General features: G+C 42.4%; 1 protein-coding gene across 50 annotated transcripts in view; it reads right to left on the minus strand.

Moving 5' to 3' along the window:
• The window catches only part of LOC137521919 (fibroin heavy chain-like), a 387,111-nt gene that overhangs the window by 261,215 nt on the left and 113,089 nt on the right, over positions 1-12,807 (minus strand). For 48 of the 50 annotated variants that reach the window (XM_068241809.1, XM_068241813.1, XM_068241800.1 and 45 more), the window contains 5 exons: positions 5,431-5,484; positions 4,497-4,550; positions 3,056-3,109; positions 2,447-2,500; positions 1,511-1,564 (listed from right to left, as the gene is read on the minus strand). In XM_068241809.1, the coding sequence (XP_068097910.1) occupies positions 1,511-1,564; positions 2,447-2,500; positions 3,056-3,109; positions 4,497-4,550; positions 5,431-5,484 (270 nt within the window). The remainder of the gene's footprint in view (positions 1-1,510; positions 1,565-2,446; positions 2,501-3,055; positions 3,110-4,496; positions 4,551-5,430; positions 5,485-12,807) is intronic. The other 2 variants (XM_068241841.1, XM_068241824.1) reach the window with 1 other exon arrangement.

Raw genomic sequence — 12,807 nt, forward strand, 5'->3', positions numbered from 1 at the left:
GTGTAGGTAGGCAAATGGTATAAAGGACCTTGCTTGGAGGAGGGAGGGTGGGTCCTTCAGCAGTGATGTGTATTTCACTCAATTAGGTGTGGCTCCAGGTATTAGAGCTTTTGAAACATGTTTTCTATCATTTTTCGCCTCCCCCCATTGAAGTCTATTGCGGTTCGCGAACTTGTTCGCGAACTTGTTCGCGAACCGAATCTTTCACGGAAGTTCGCGAACAGGGTTCGCGAACCTAAAATCGGAGGTTCGGCCCATCTCTAACTATCACCAGCCTCTGTATCTGTACTGTATCCCTCCAGGCCCCCCTGCGCTCTGCTGTTCCCCATAAAAAAATGCCATGCTAGCAACATGCACCTTCTCGCTAGCTGGCTGTCTACCATAATGCTGCCTAACACCGCCGCTCCCCTGCCTCCTCCCCTGCTCCCCACCGGCATCCCTTCCTTCCACACCTCTGTAAGCTGATTGGAGGGAAGGGGCGCAGGCAGGGAGCGGGGCTATAGAGGAAGCGGGGGAGCAGCGGTGACACGCAGCATTAAGGTAAACAGTCAGCTAGCGCCAAGGTGCATGTCGCTATCATGGCGTTTTTTTATGGGGACAGCAGAGCGCAGGGGGGCCTGGGGAGACACAGCACAGACACAGAGGCTGGTGATAATATGCAAAACCAGCCTATGTGTCCTAATAGCATTCTTTAAACCCACCTCGGGTTCTCTTTAAAGACCCATTTTTTTACCATTGTTCTTTACAGCTCCAAACTCCTTTCTTATAAGTACACTTTTACCCCCTTATGTGTCCTTTTCCCCCATAATATAGACTGTAAGACCGTTTCTCAGGGCCCTCCTTCCAGTGTGCTATTCTCTGTCACTACATGGAATCAGTGACTTTTGTGCTAAATTTATGTGAATAGGAAAGTGTTAAAAGCAGAGATTCTACAACAAGTCATAGAACTGCAGAGGCTGCAGCTATTTGCAGCTATGAGGTTCGAGCTGTGGGTCGCATTTTACATGATCTGCTCCCTTTTTCCCTATGAAACAAATCATACCTCATAATGTTACATTTCTTGTCTGTTCTCCTATTCCTTGACCTTGAGCTCTTTCAATTTCAATTTGACTACCACCTATTTTAATGTACACAGTCGACAACAATTTAAGCATATCAAAATAATTGATTATCAACTAGACAAATTATTTAATGTAGGTTAACAAAGTAAAGCACCATTGTACAGGCATATTTAAATTATAAGTTAAGTCACCAGTTTATAGCAGTTTTTAACAAGAAAAAGATGAGAAAGGAAGGGGAAAAAAGTCTCAAATAAATCGAGAAAACATCCTAGATTGTTGCCTATTAATAATCTGTTAGAAGCTTCCATCTTGGTGATAGCTTCCAGTCCCAGATTAGCTAATGAGTCAATCAAGCCTACAGATTTTAGTTCCACGTTACAGGTTACATTTTTGTATTTTCTGCTCATTTTTCCCTATGGATTAAATTATACCTAATATCAGTCTATTACCTGTAAGTTCTCCTGTTCCTCCAAATGCTCCATTTCCTGTATATCCATTACCACCTATGGTAAAGTGCACAGTAATTAAAAAAATGATCATAATATAATATTAATTTTCGCAATGACAAATTAATAAACTTAGGCCTTAAAGACCTTTTTTTTCCACCATGGTTTACCCAACATCTTTACAGCTCCAACCTCCTCTCTTATACATACACTTTATCCCCCTTATGTGTCCTTTTGCCCCAATACCATAGACTGTAAGCCTGTTTTTTAGGGCCCTCCTCCCAGTGTGCTCTTACCTGCTACTAAATTGAATCAGTGACTTGTGTTAAATGTATGTGAATGAGAAAGTGTTAAGTAGCAGAGATTCTACTACAAGTCATAGAACTGCAGAGGCTGCAGCTATTTGTGGCTATAAGGTTCAAGCTGTGGGTAACATTTTTACATGATCTGCTCCTTCTTTTTCCTATGAATCAAATCATACCTAATAACATTACAATTACATTCAGTCCTCCTATTCCTTGTACTTCTTCAGTTTCAATTTGACTACTATCTATTTTAAAGTACATAGTCAACAACAAATTGAGCATATTATACTAATTCAATTTTACATAAACAAATTGTTCAATTTAGGCTAACAAAGGAAAGCATTCTTTTACAGGCATATTTAAATTATAAGTTAGGTCACCAAATTATAGCAGTTTTTAACAAGAAAAAGATGAGAAAGGAAGGGGAAAAAAGTCTCAAATAAATTGAGAACACACCCTAGATTGTTGGATATTAATAATCTGTTAGAAGCTCAAACCTTGGTGATATCTTCCACATAAACCAATCAGTAAATCAATCCTACAGATTTTAAGTCCAAGTTATAGTTCAAATTGTAGTATTTCCTGCTCATTTTTTCCTCTATAAAATAAATAATACCTAATATTTTTCCATTACCTCCAAGTCCTCCTGTTCCTCCAAGTACTCCATTTGCATTAAATCCATTACCACCTATGTTAAAGTACACAGCGATCAAAAATTGAGCATAATATATTTTTAATTTTCACAAAGACAAATTATTAAAATTAGGCCTTAATGAGCCACTTTTTCACCATTATTTAAACAACATCTTTACAGCTCCAACCTCCTCTTTTAGACGTAATCTTCTAATCTTCTTATGTGTCATTTTCCCCCAATACCATAGAATGTAAGCTTGTTTTTCAAGGACCTCCTCCCAGTGTGCTCTTCTCTGCGACTAAATGAAATCAGTGACTTGTCTGCTATTTTGTTCCCTACATCTTATCCCCATTGTTTATTGTTTTATAATTATGTTGTGTACCATTTTCTAAAGCTGTAATGCCCTGTGTAGTTTTTTTTTTCTAGTTTTCTATTGTACAGTGCTGCCTAATATGTTAGTGCTTTATATATAACCTTTCATAATAAGTCACAGAGGAAGTACGGTACAATTAAACTGCTTATTCATTTAAAAAATTGATTTTATTTTTAAGGTCAGTTTTAACTTCTAGAATTCTTTCCTGATCCCTGAAGCAACCTTTGCTCCATTACCTGTTAGTAATCCTGTTTCTCCAAGTACTCCATTTCCAGTTAATGTGTTACCACCTATGTTAAAGTAAACAGTGATTAATAAAATGATCATAATATAATATTAATTTTCACAATGACAACTTGTTACACTTAGACCTTAAAGAGAACCCGAGGTAGATTTGAAGAATGCTATTAGGACACAGAGGCTGGTTCAGCATACTATCACCAGCCTCTGTATCTGTACTGTATCCCTCCAGGCCCCCCTGCGCTCTGCTGTTCCCCATAAAAAATGCCATGCTAGTGACATGCCAATTCTCGCTAGCTGGCTGTCTACCATAATGCTGCCTATCACCGCCGCTCCCCCGCCTCCTCTATAACGCCACTCCCCACCGGCATCCCTTCCTTCCACACCTCTGTAAGCTGATTGGAGGGAAGGGGCGCAGGCAGGGAGCGGGGCTATAGAGGAAGCGGAGGAGCAGCGGTAACACGCAGCATTAAGGTAAAAAGTCAGCAAGCGCCAAGGTGCATGTCGCTATCATGGCGTTTTTTTATGGGGACAGCAGAGCGCAGGGGGGCCTGGGGAGACACAGCACAGACACAGAGGCTGGTGATAATATGCAAAACCAGCCTATGTGTCCTAATAGCATTCTTTAAACCCACCTCGGGTTCTCTTTAAAGACCCATTTTTTTATCATTGTTCTTTACAGCTCCAAACTCCTTTCTTATAAGTACACTTTTACCCCCTTATGTGTCCCTTTCCCCCATAATATAGACTGTAAGACTGTTTCTCAGGGCCCTCCTTCCAGTGTGCTATTCTCTGTCACTACATGGAATCAGTGACTTGTGTGCTAAATTTATGTGAATAGGAAAGTGTTAAAAGCAGAGATTCTACAACAAGTCATCAAACTGCAGAGGCTGCAGCTATTTGCAGCTATGAGGTTCGAGCTGTGGGTAACATTTTACATGATCTGCTCCCTTTTTTCCTATGAAACAAATCATACCTAGTAATGTTACATTTCTTGTCTGTTCTCCTATTCCTTGAGCTCTTTCAGTTTCAATTTGACTACCACCTATTTTAATGTACACAGTCAACAACAATTTGAGCATATCAAAATAATTGATTTTTAAATAGACAAATTATTTAATGTAGGTTAACAAAGGAAAGCACCATTTTACAGGCATATTTAAATTATAAGTTAAGTCACCAGTTTATAGCAGTTTTTAACAAGAACAAGATGAGAACGGAAGGAAAAATAATCTCAAGTAAATCTAAAAGATAACCTAGATTGTTGCCTATTAATAATCTGTTAGAAGCTCCCATCTTGGTGATAGCTTCCAGTCCCAGATAAGCTAATGAGTCAATCAAGCCTACAGATTTTAGTTCCACGTTACAGGTTACATTTTTGTATTTTCTGCTCATTTTTCCCTATGTATTAAATTATACCTAATATCAGTCCATTACCTGTAAGTTCTCCTGTTCCTCCAAATGCTCCATTTCCTGTATATCCATTACCACCTATGGTAAAGTGCACAGTAATTAAAAAAATGATCATAATATAATATTAATTTTCGCAATGACAAATTATTAAACTTAGGCCTTAAAGACCTATTTTTTCACCATTGTTTACCCAACATCTTTACAGCTCCAACCTCCTCTCTTACACATACACTTTACCCCCCTTATGTGTCCTTTTGCCCCAATACCATAGACTGTAAGCCTGTTTTTTAGGGCCCTCCTCCCAGTGTGCTCTTACCTGCTACTAAATTAAATCAGTGACTTGTGTTAAATGTATGTGAATGGGAACGTGTTAAGTAGCAGAGATTCTACAACAAGTCATAGAACTGCAGAGGCTGCAGCTATTTGTGGCTATAAGGTTCAAGCTGTGGGTAACATTTTTACATGATCTGCTCCCTCTTTTTCCTATGAAACAAATCATACCGAATACATTACAATTACATTCAGTCCTCCTATTCTTTGTACTCCTTCAGTTTCAATTTGACTACTATCTATTTTTAAGTACTTAGTCAAAAACAAATTGAGCATATTATACTAATTCAATTTTACATAAACAAATTGTTCAATTTAGGCTAACAAAGGAAAGCATTCTATTACAGGCATATTTAAATTATAAGTTAGGTCACCAAATTATAGCAGTTTTTAACAAGAAAAAGATGAGAAAGGAAGGGGAAAAAAAGTCTCAAATAAATTGAGAAAACATCCTAGATTGTTGGCTATTAATAATCTTTTAGAAGCTCACACCTTGATGATAGCTTCCACGTAAACCAATCAGTAAATCAATCCTACAGATTTTAGGTCCAAGTTATAGTTCAAATTGTAGTATTTCCTGCTCATATTTTCTCTTTGGAATAAATAATACCTAATATTTTTCCATTACCTCCAAATACTCCTGTTCCTCCAAGTACTCCATTTGCATTAAATCCATTACCACCTATGTCAAAGTACACAGCGATCAAAAAATGAGTATAATATATTTTTAATTTTTACAAAGACAAATTATTAAAATTAGGCCTTAAAGACCCACTTTTTCACCATTATTTACACATTACCTTACAGCTCCAACCTTCTCTTTTAGACGTAATCTTCTAATCTTCTTATGTGTCCTTTTCCCCCAATACCATAGAATGTAAGCTTGTTTCTCAGGGCCCTCCTCCCAGTGTGCTCTTCTCTGCGACTAAATGAAATCAGTGACTTGTCTGCTATATTGTTCCCTACATTGTAGCCCCGTTGTTTATTGTTTTATAATTATATTGTGTACCATTTTCTAAAGCTGTAATGCCCCGTGTAGTTTTTTTTTCTAGTGTTCTATTGTACAGTGCTGTCTATATGTTAGTGCTTTATATATAACCTCTGTACATACTTTTGAGTTCCTTACTGCACACTCAATACTCAGTACTGTATTGTATTATTGCGTGGTTGATAGTGCTTGCCCAGTTCTGTGGTTGATGCTGTGTTGACATGACCGTCTTTTGGTCTTTTTCAGGGCTACAGCACATCCCACATCGTGTTTACTGATTGTATTGATGTCTGAAGGACTGGTTTTTGTTACTATTATTGTTTTTGCTGAATCATGGAGGCCTTGAATCGTTTGGAGAGGGGCTGGAATTCCCAGTTGGAGGAGATTTTTGGCAGTAATCTGGTGAGGGATGAGTCTAGATATCCCCCAGATTTCAGGAAATTATGCAATGAAATCAAGAATGCTCATGCTGAATATGTCAGACTCTGGTGGAATGTCCACAGTCTGGAGAACTACAAGAGGGAGGGTATTTTTCCCAGAGGCCTGAGGGTCCAAATATTTCCCTCCTGGGAGGTCACTGAACAAGAAAAGAAAGACTGGGAACTTGGTCTAGGAAGATGTTCTATTATTATCATAGACATGTTGCTAAAACACGATAAGGAGTTACTGCCTAAATTAAGGGAGAAGATTAATAAATTATTAATCCAGCTAAACAAGTTTGATAGTGCTAGGTTTGTACAGCCCTTTCTCAATCAACTCAGTAAGGATGTGCAGCAAGTAGAAAAAAATACCATTGAAGGCAAAAAGAACAAACTAATATGTGATAGGAACGATTATACATCTGGTAAAGCCTTTTGGTGGAAACACCGAGGAAATAGGAAGGGTCAAGGGTATGATTACCCTAGACGACCGAGAAAACAGAAGAAACCTAGAAATGGGGATCCCAATTTTGTTACACCTGGCATTCCACAGTACACAGCAGTGTCAGAGTCTAGTACAGATTTTTTGGACACAGAAAGCGAGGCAGAAGGGGCGGCCTCGCTTTTAAAAGAAAGAGGGATAGACAGCCCCGGGGACAATACCAACAAGAGGAGGAAATTGCATGTGAGCCCAGAATAATGGAAGGGACCAATGAATTGCAGATTATTAACTTAACAGATTGTCACCTGACCCCAGCCCAAGAAAGTGTATTACAAAGAGGCCTTAGTTTTTCACCAACGAGAAATATGGACATTTTTGAAGTGGTTAAGGACCTTTATCTTTTTTGTCGGAGATTAGCATTGAAGCGGATGTACCATCGTGAAAGTGGGGAATTAGACTTGAGAACGCAAGAGGCCATTGATTTGCTGGACACCAATGACAGACAGGTCCTAACAGACTTGATGGACCTTTTAAATGAGAACGAGAGTGGTACATCCTCAAGCGAGAATCCATCTATGTCTAGGGGTAAGTTCAGACCACGATCCACTTTTTTGCCTAATTTGACGCTTGTTCCTGCTATAAAAATCTTCTTTGACATGGTAGTAAAAGATATTGAACAAATCAATGTACAGAAATTTCATGTGCCTAATTTAAGTAAAGAGGAACACCAGGCCATTAAAGAACTAAGGGCCATATTCTATTGCTGAACTCGCCAGCGCTAAGCACTGGCGAGTTCTTAACTTAGGCGATGGGGGCATCGCCTAATCTAATTAAACTTTAGACCCCCCCAGGCGGAAAAGAACTCGCTTGGGCGATATAATCGCCCAGCGAGTTCTTAACACAGAATCCAATTACCCTTATCATGTCTCCGGGAAGCGATGCTTCCCGGCAGACATGAGCGTTAGCTTAGACCTGCAAAAAGCAGGTCTAAACTAGCTAACGCACGTCGTCGCCGCAGCATCTGGGGGTCTCCTTTAATAAGGAGACCCCCAGAGCTCCCCATCGGGTCGCCGCACAGTTTAGAAGCCCCCGCGCAGCTCTGCCGGGCTCCCCTGTCATACATACCGCCGCCGATCACCCGCCGCCTCTCGCCGCAAAATCCGTCACGTAATTACAGTGTATCTAACACTGTAATTACTGTGCGCATAGAAGGAGCCCGGGCAAAGCATCTTTGAATCTGCAGCCGGGCTCCCCATTGGTCTGCTGTCTGAACCAATAAAATGGCTCAGACAGTGGACAAATGGGGAGCCCGGCTGCAGATTCAAAGATGCTTTGCCCGGGCTCCTTCTATGCGCACAGTAATTACAGTGTTAGATACACTGTAATTACGTGACGGATTTTGCGGCGAGAGGCGGCGGGTGATCGGCGGCGGTACGTATGACAGGGGAGCCCGGCAGAGCTGCGCAGGGGCTTCTAAACTGTGCTGCGACCCGACGGGGAGCTCTGGGGGTCTCCTTATTAAAGGAGACCCCCAGATGCTGCGGCGGAAGATGTCTGCGATGTTCGGCGGGCGAGTGCGCATGTGTGGGGAGTGAGGCCGTGGTGCTGATGGACAGCACCACAGCGTAAACCTCACTCCCCATCGCTCGGTAAAAGGGAGCATCGCTCAGGCTTTCGCCTGAGTAATGCTCTCTAACGATCGGCCATCGCGCGAAGGATATGGGCAATAGGATTTGCCGGTAATCCTCGCGCGATGGCAAGGTGATAAGTAGCTCGCATCTGCAAGCTACTTATCACCTTGAATAGGATATGGCCCTAAGTGAGAGAGAGGAATTTGTTATCAGGGAAGCAGATAAGGGGGGCAATGTTGTTTTGTGGCCAGTACAGGATTACATCAAGGAGGTGGGAAGACAACTAGGTAATAAAAAATACTACAGACGTTTACCTGGGAATCCTACAGGTCATTTTAAAAACATCCTGAACCACCTTTTGGATGATGCGAAGGAGAAGGGGATAATCTCTCAGAAAGAAAGACTGTACCTTATAACCAGGGAACCTGTAATTCCCACCTTCTATTTATTACCGAAGGTACACAAAAACTTGAATCAGCCTCCAGGCCGCCCAATAGTTTCGGGTATTGGGAGCCTCATTGAGAAAGCATGTAGTTTCCTTGATTTTTTTCTTCAAGAACATGTAACAACGTTGGATTCCTATGTACGTGATTCCTTAGATTTAATCTCAAAACTTAACCATATTTCTGTTCCTTTAGGCACTATGTTTGTTTCTTTGGACGTAGAATCACTTTATACTAACATCCATCATGAGGACGCCTGTCGGGCTGTGCAATATTTTCTATCTACGACCACTACAGGTAGGGCTGAATTTAATTTGTTTTTGATTGATCTCTTGGGATTTGTATTGGCTCACAACTTTTTTACCTTTGACGGCCAATTTTACCTACAGACACACGGTGTGTCTATGGGCGCCAAGTGTGCTCCTGCCATAGCAAATTTGTTTTTGGGGTGGTGGGAGAGAGAGTTGGTATGGGGCCCCACCATGGAACGATACCACCCCAACATACTGGGGTGGTACCGTTTTATTGATGACATTCTGATACTGTGGGAGGGGCCCGAAGATCTTGCGAGAGAGTTCATTTCCAAGTTGGGAGATAATGATAAAAATATTGTTTTGACCTCAAATTTCTCAAAGGATTCAGTGGATTTCTTAGACTTACATCTTTACTTTACAGAGAACGGTCAGATTGGAAGTACGCTATTTCGGAAGTCCACAGCAGTAAATGGGCTGTTACATTATGGTTCCTTCCACACTACACAGTTAAAAAACAATATTCCAATGGGCCAATTTTTGCGACTGCGAAGAAACTGTTCAGATGATCAGGAATTCAAGCGACAAGCTGCCGACTTGGAGGAAAGATTCTTGCAGAGGGGATATCCCAAAGGATTCTATAAAAAAGGCCTATCAGAGAGCATTACATTCGAGAAGGGAGGATTTATTGTATGGTAAAAAAAGAAAAACTGATAACCTAGTAAGGATGTGTACACCTTTTAACACATGTTGGAGTGACCTGAGGAAGGTGTTGTCTAAATATTGGCCAATTCTGCACACTGATCCAGTGTTGAAGAATTATATCACGGATAGACCATCTCTGACGGCCAAAAGGGCCCCAAATTTAAAGGATCAGTTATGTAGGAGCCATTTTCAGAGGAAATCTAATATAGGCCATGGAGTAAAGGGGAGTTACCCGTGTGGCCGCTGTAACATTTGCCAACTTATGACACCAACAAAGGAGGTTCAGAGTCTTCGGACCAATAGGGTGCACCGCATTAATGAGTTTATCAATTGCCAAACGGAGGCAGTGGTGTATCTACTTAGATGTCCCTGCAATCTATATTATGTTGGTCAAACCAAAAACAAACTTAAAACGCGAATACAAAAGCACCTCTCGACCATTCGTTTGGCCGAGAGGGATGCTGCAGAGGGAAAGATACTGACCCCAATTGCTGATCATGCACTCAAAGCCCATGGGGGAAATGTTATGGGTTGGACAGTATGTGGTCCTAAACATGTTTTTGTGTCTTCCAGGGGTGGTAACGTAGTGTCTTCTTTATTGAGACAAGAAACCAAGTGGATTTATGATCTGGGGTCCAAGTCACCGGTAGGTCTGAACGAAGACTTCTCTTTCTTGGGGTTTTTACACTGAGTGTGGTGTGTTATTTAGGTGGATTGGGGGTCAAAGGTGAGTGACCTCCTCTCCCCTGTTCGGTGCACGTTTCACGTGTTTTGTCTGTGGTTCCATCTTTAACATAGAACACAGGTTTTTCTTATATCTCATCTTGCTCCCTGTACTATTAATATTGTGGCTCTGAGTGGCGTCTTATAAGCTACAGAGGATATGTGAGTAGTCCTCTGGTTGCTCTTTGGGTTGTTGCCTTCTGTACTTATCAATTTTGGATTCCATATTTATTTATCACCTGACTATTTACTCTTGATTACTGTTGGGCCTCCTTTTTGACCCGTTATTTGGGCTACTGATTTAAAATGAATATGTATTTTTTCATATTTACATGGATTTGTATTTATTTCTTTAGGACTTCAGTATATCATATCTTCCCTGTTGAGACGTACAGCGGTATTCCTGGATAACAGAGATGATTGATATTTCTCCTTGTGTGGGCCTTCTAGCGAGTTCTCCGATGATTCGACCTCTATATTTATTGCTGGAATTGTTATTGTATAAACCAGCAGTGTATTGAATTTGATACTTTGTATGTTTCATAGTGATTAGTGTTCTACTATGCTTCGGCCACATGGTGGCGACATTTGCTTGTCCTTTAGGCATTTATACATTTATATTCATTGTAATTATTATTTGTGTCATTTTTTGATAATTATAGGTTGATTTTGTAAATGTTTTTTGTAATATAAGCTTTGCTACTACATATGGTTAATTATAGCGGCTTTTCTCAGCCGTATTCATCTCTTTATTCATTTTCTCCTCTGTTCCTCGGCACTACAATTCCCATAATCCTTAGGTGGCAGGAGGGGGAACTGACATAGCGCTGATCAGCGCTGTGGAACCTCCCCTGTTTGTGCGCGGCCGTGCACAACGTGATTTGATAGTTGTATCTATTGGCCCGCCCACTTAGGCTCTTTCGTGTATATAGCCGAGGGATTTCAGAGTAAGTTTATGCCCGGTAGAAGCCGCCACATCTCGGAGAGCGGCGAATCGCGACGGCACGTCCCTGGATGCCATGCTTCATCTGTCCTATTGATATTTTCCTGGTAAGCTTAGCTCACTGGTCAGCGGGCAGCCTCGGACAGGCCCACCGAACCACCAATGGTCCCATCGGTGGGCCCCGGCCGTCCCGCCTCCTGGGGGCCCCAGTGCTAAAAAGGAGGGGGGCTAAGCGCAGGAAGGGGGGACATTGTGCACAGATCGGCGGGGAGGGGCGGAAGCCTCCCCCCCCCCTCCCTCACCTAGGGGCCCCCCTTCCGCGCTCCCCCCCCTCTCCAGAATTGCAGCCAGCGGGGAAGAATCACTTAACGGCATGAGTTACGGAGATGAGATCCATAGCTCTGCGTGCCGCTGGCTGGTCTGCTCTGGTTCCTGAACTGACTGTCCAATCACGCTCTCGCAGGAAGTACTGCGAGAGCGTGATTGGACAGTCAGTTCAGGAAGCAGAGAGCAGACCAGCCAGCGGCACGCAGAGCTACGGATCTCATCTCCGTCATGCTGGTAAGTGATTATTTGCCGCTGGCTGCAATTCTGGAGGGGGGGCCCCTAGGTGAGGGAGGGGGGTTTCTGGTCACTGCTGCCCACATTACGATTTTCTGGTCACTGCTGCCCACATTACGATTTTCAGGTGTCTGCTCCCCACATTACGATTTTCTGGTCACTGCTGCCCACATTACGATTTTCAGGTGTCTGCTCCCCACATTACGATTTTCTGGTGACTGCTGCCCACATTACGATTTTCAGGTGTCTGCTGCCCACATTACGATTTTCTGGTGTCTGCTGCCCACATTGCGATTTTCTGGTGACTGCTGCCCACATTGCGATTTTCAGGTGTCTGCTGCCCACATTACGATTTTCTGGTGTCTGCTGCCCACATTACGATTTTCAGGTGTCTGCTGCCCATATTACGATTTTCTGGTGTCTGCTGCCCACATTGCGATTTTCAGGTGTCTGCTGCCCACATTACGATTTTCTGGTGACTGCTGCCCACATTGCGATTTTCAGGTGTCTGCTGCCCACATTGCGATTTTCAGGTGTCTGCTGCCCACATTACGATTTTCTGGTGTCTGCTGCTCACATTACGATTTTCTGGTCACTGCTGCCTACATTGCGATTTTCTGGTGTCCGCTGCCCACATTACGATTTTCAGGTGTCTGCTGCCCACATTACGATTTTCTGGTGTCTGCTGCTCACATTACGATTTTCAGGTGACTGCTACCCACATTACGATTTTCTGGTCACTGCTGCCTACATTGCGATTTTCTGGTGTCTGCTGCCCACATTACGATTTTCAGGTGTCTGCTGCCCACATTACGCTTTTCTGGTGACTGCTGCCCACATTGCGATTTTCAGGTGTCTGCTGCCCACATTACGATTTTCTGGTGTCTGCTGCCCACAGT

The sequence above is a fragment of the Hyperolius riggenbachi genome, chromosome 6, assembly GCF_040937935.1.
Source record: "Hyperolius riggenbachi isolate aHypRig1 chromosome 6, aHypRig1.pri, whole genome shotgun sequence".
NCBI classification, from domain to species: domain Eukaryota; kingdom Metazoa; phylum Chordata; class Amphibia; order Anura; family Hyperoliidae; genus Hyperolius; species Hyperolius riggenbachi.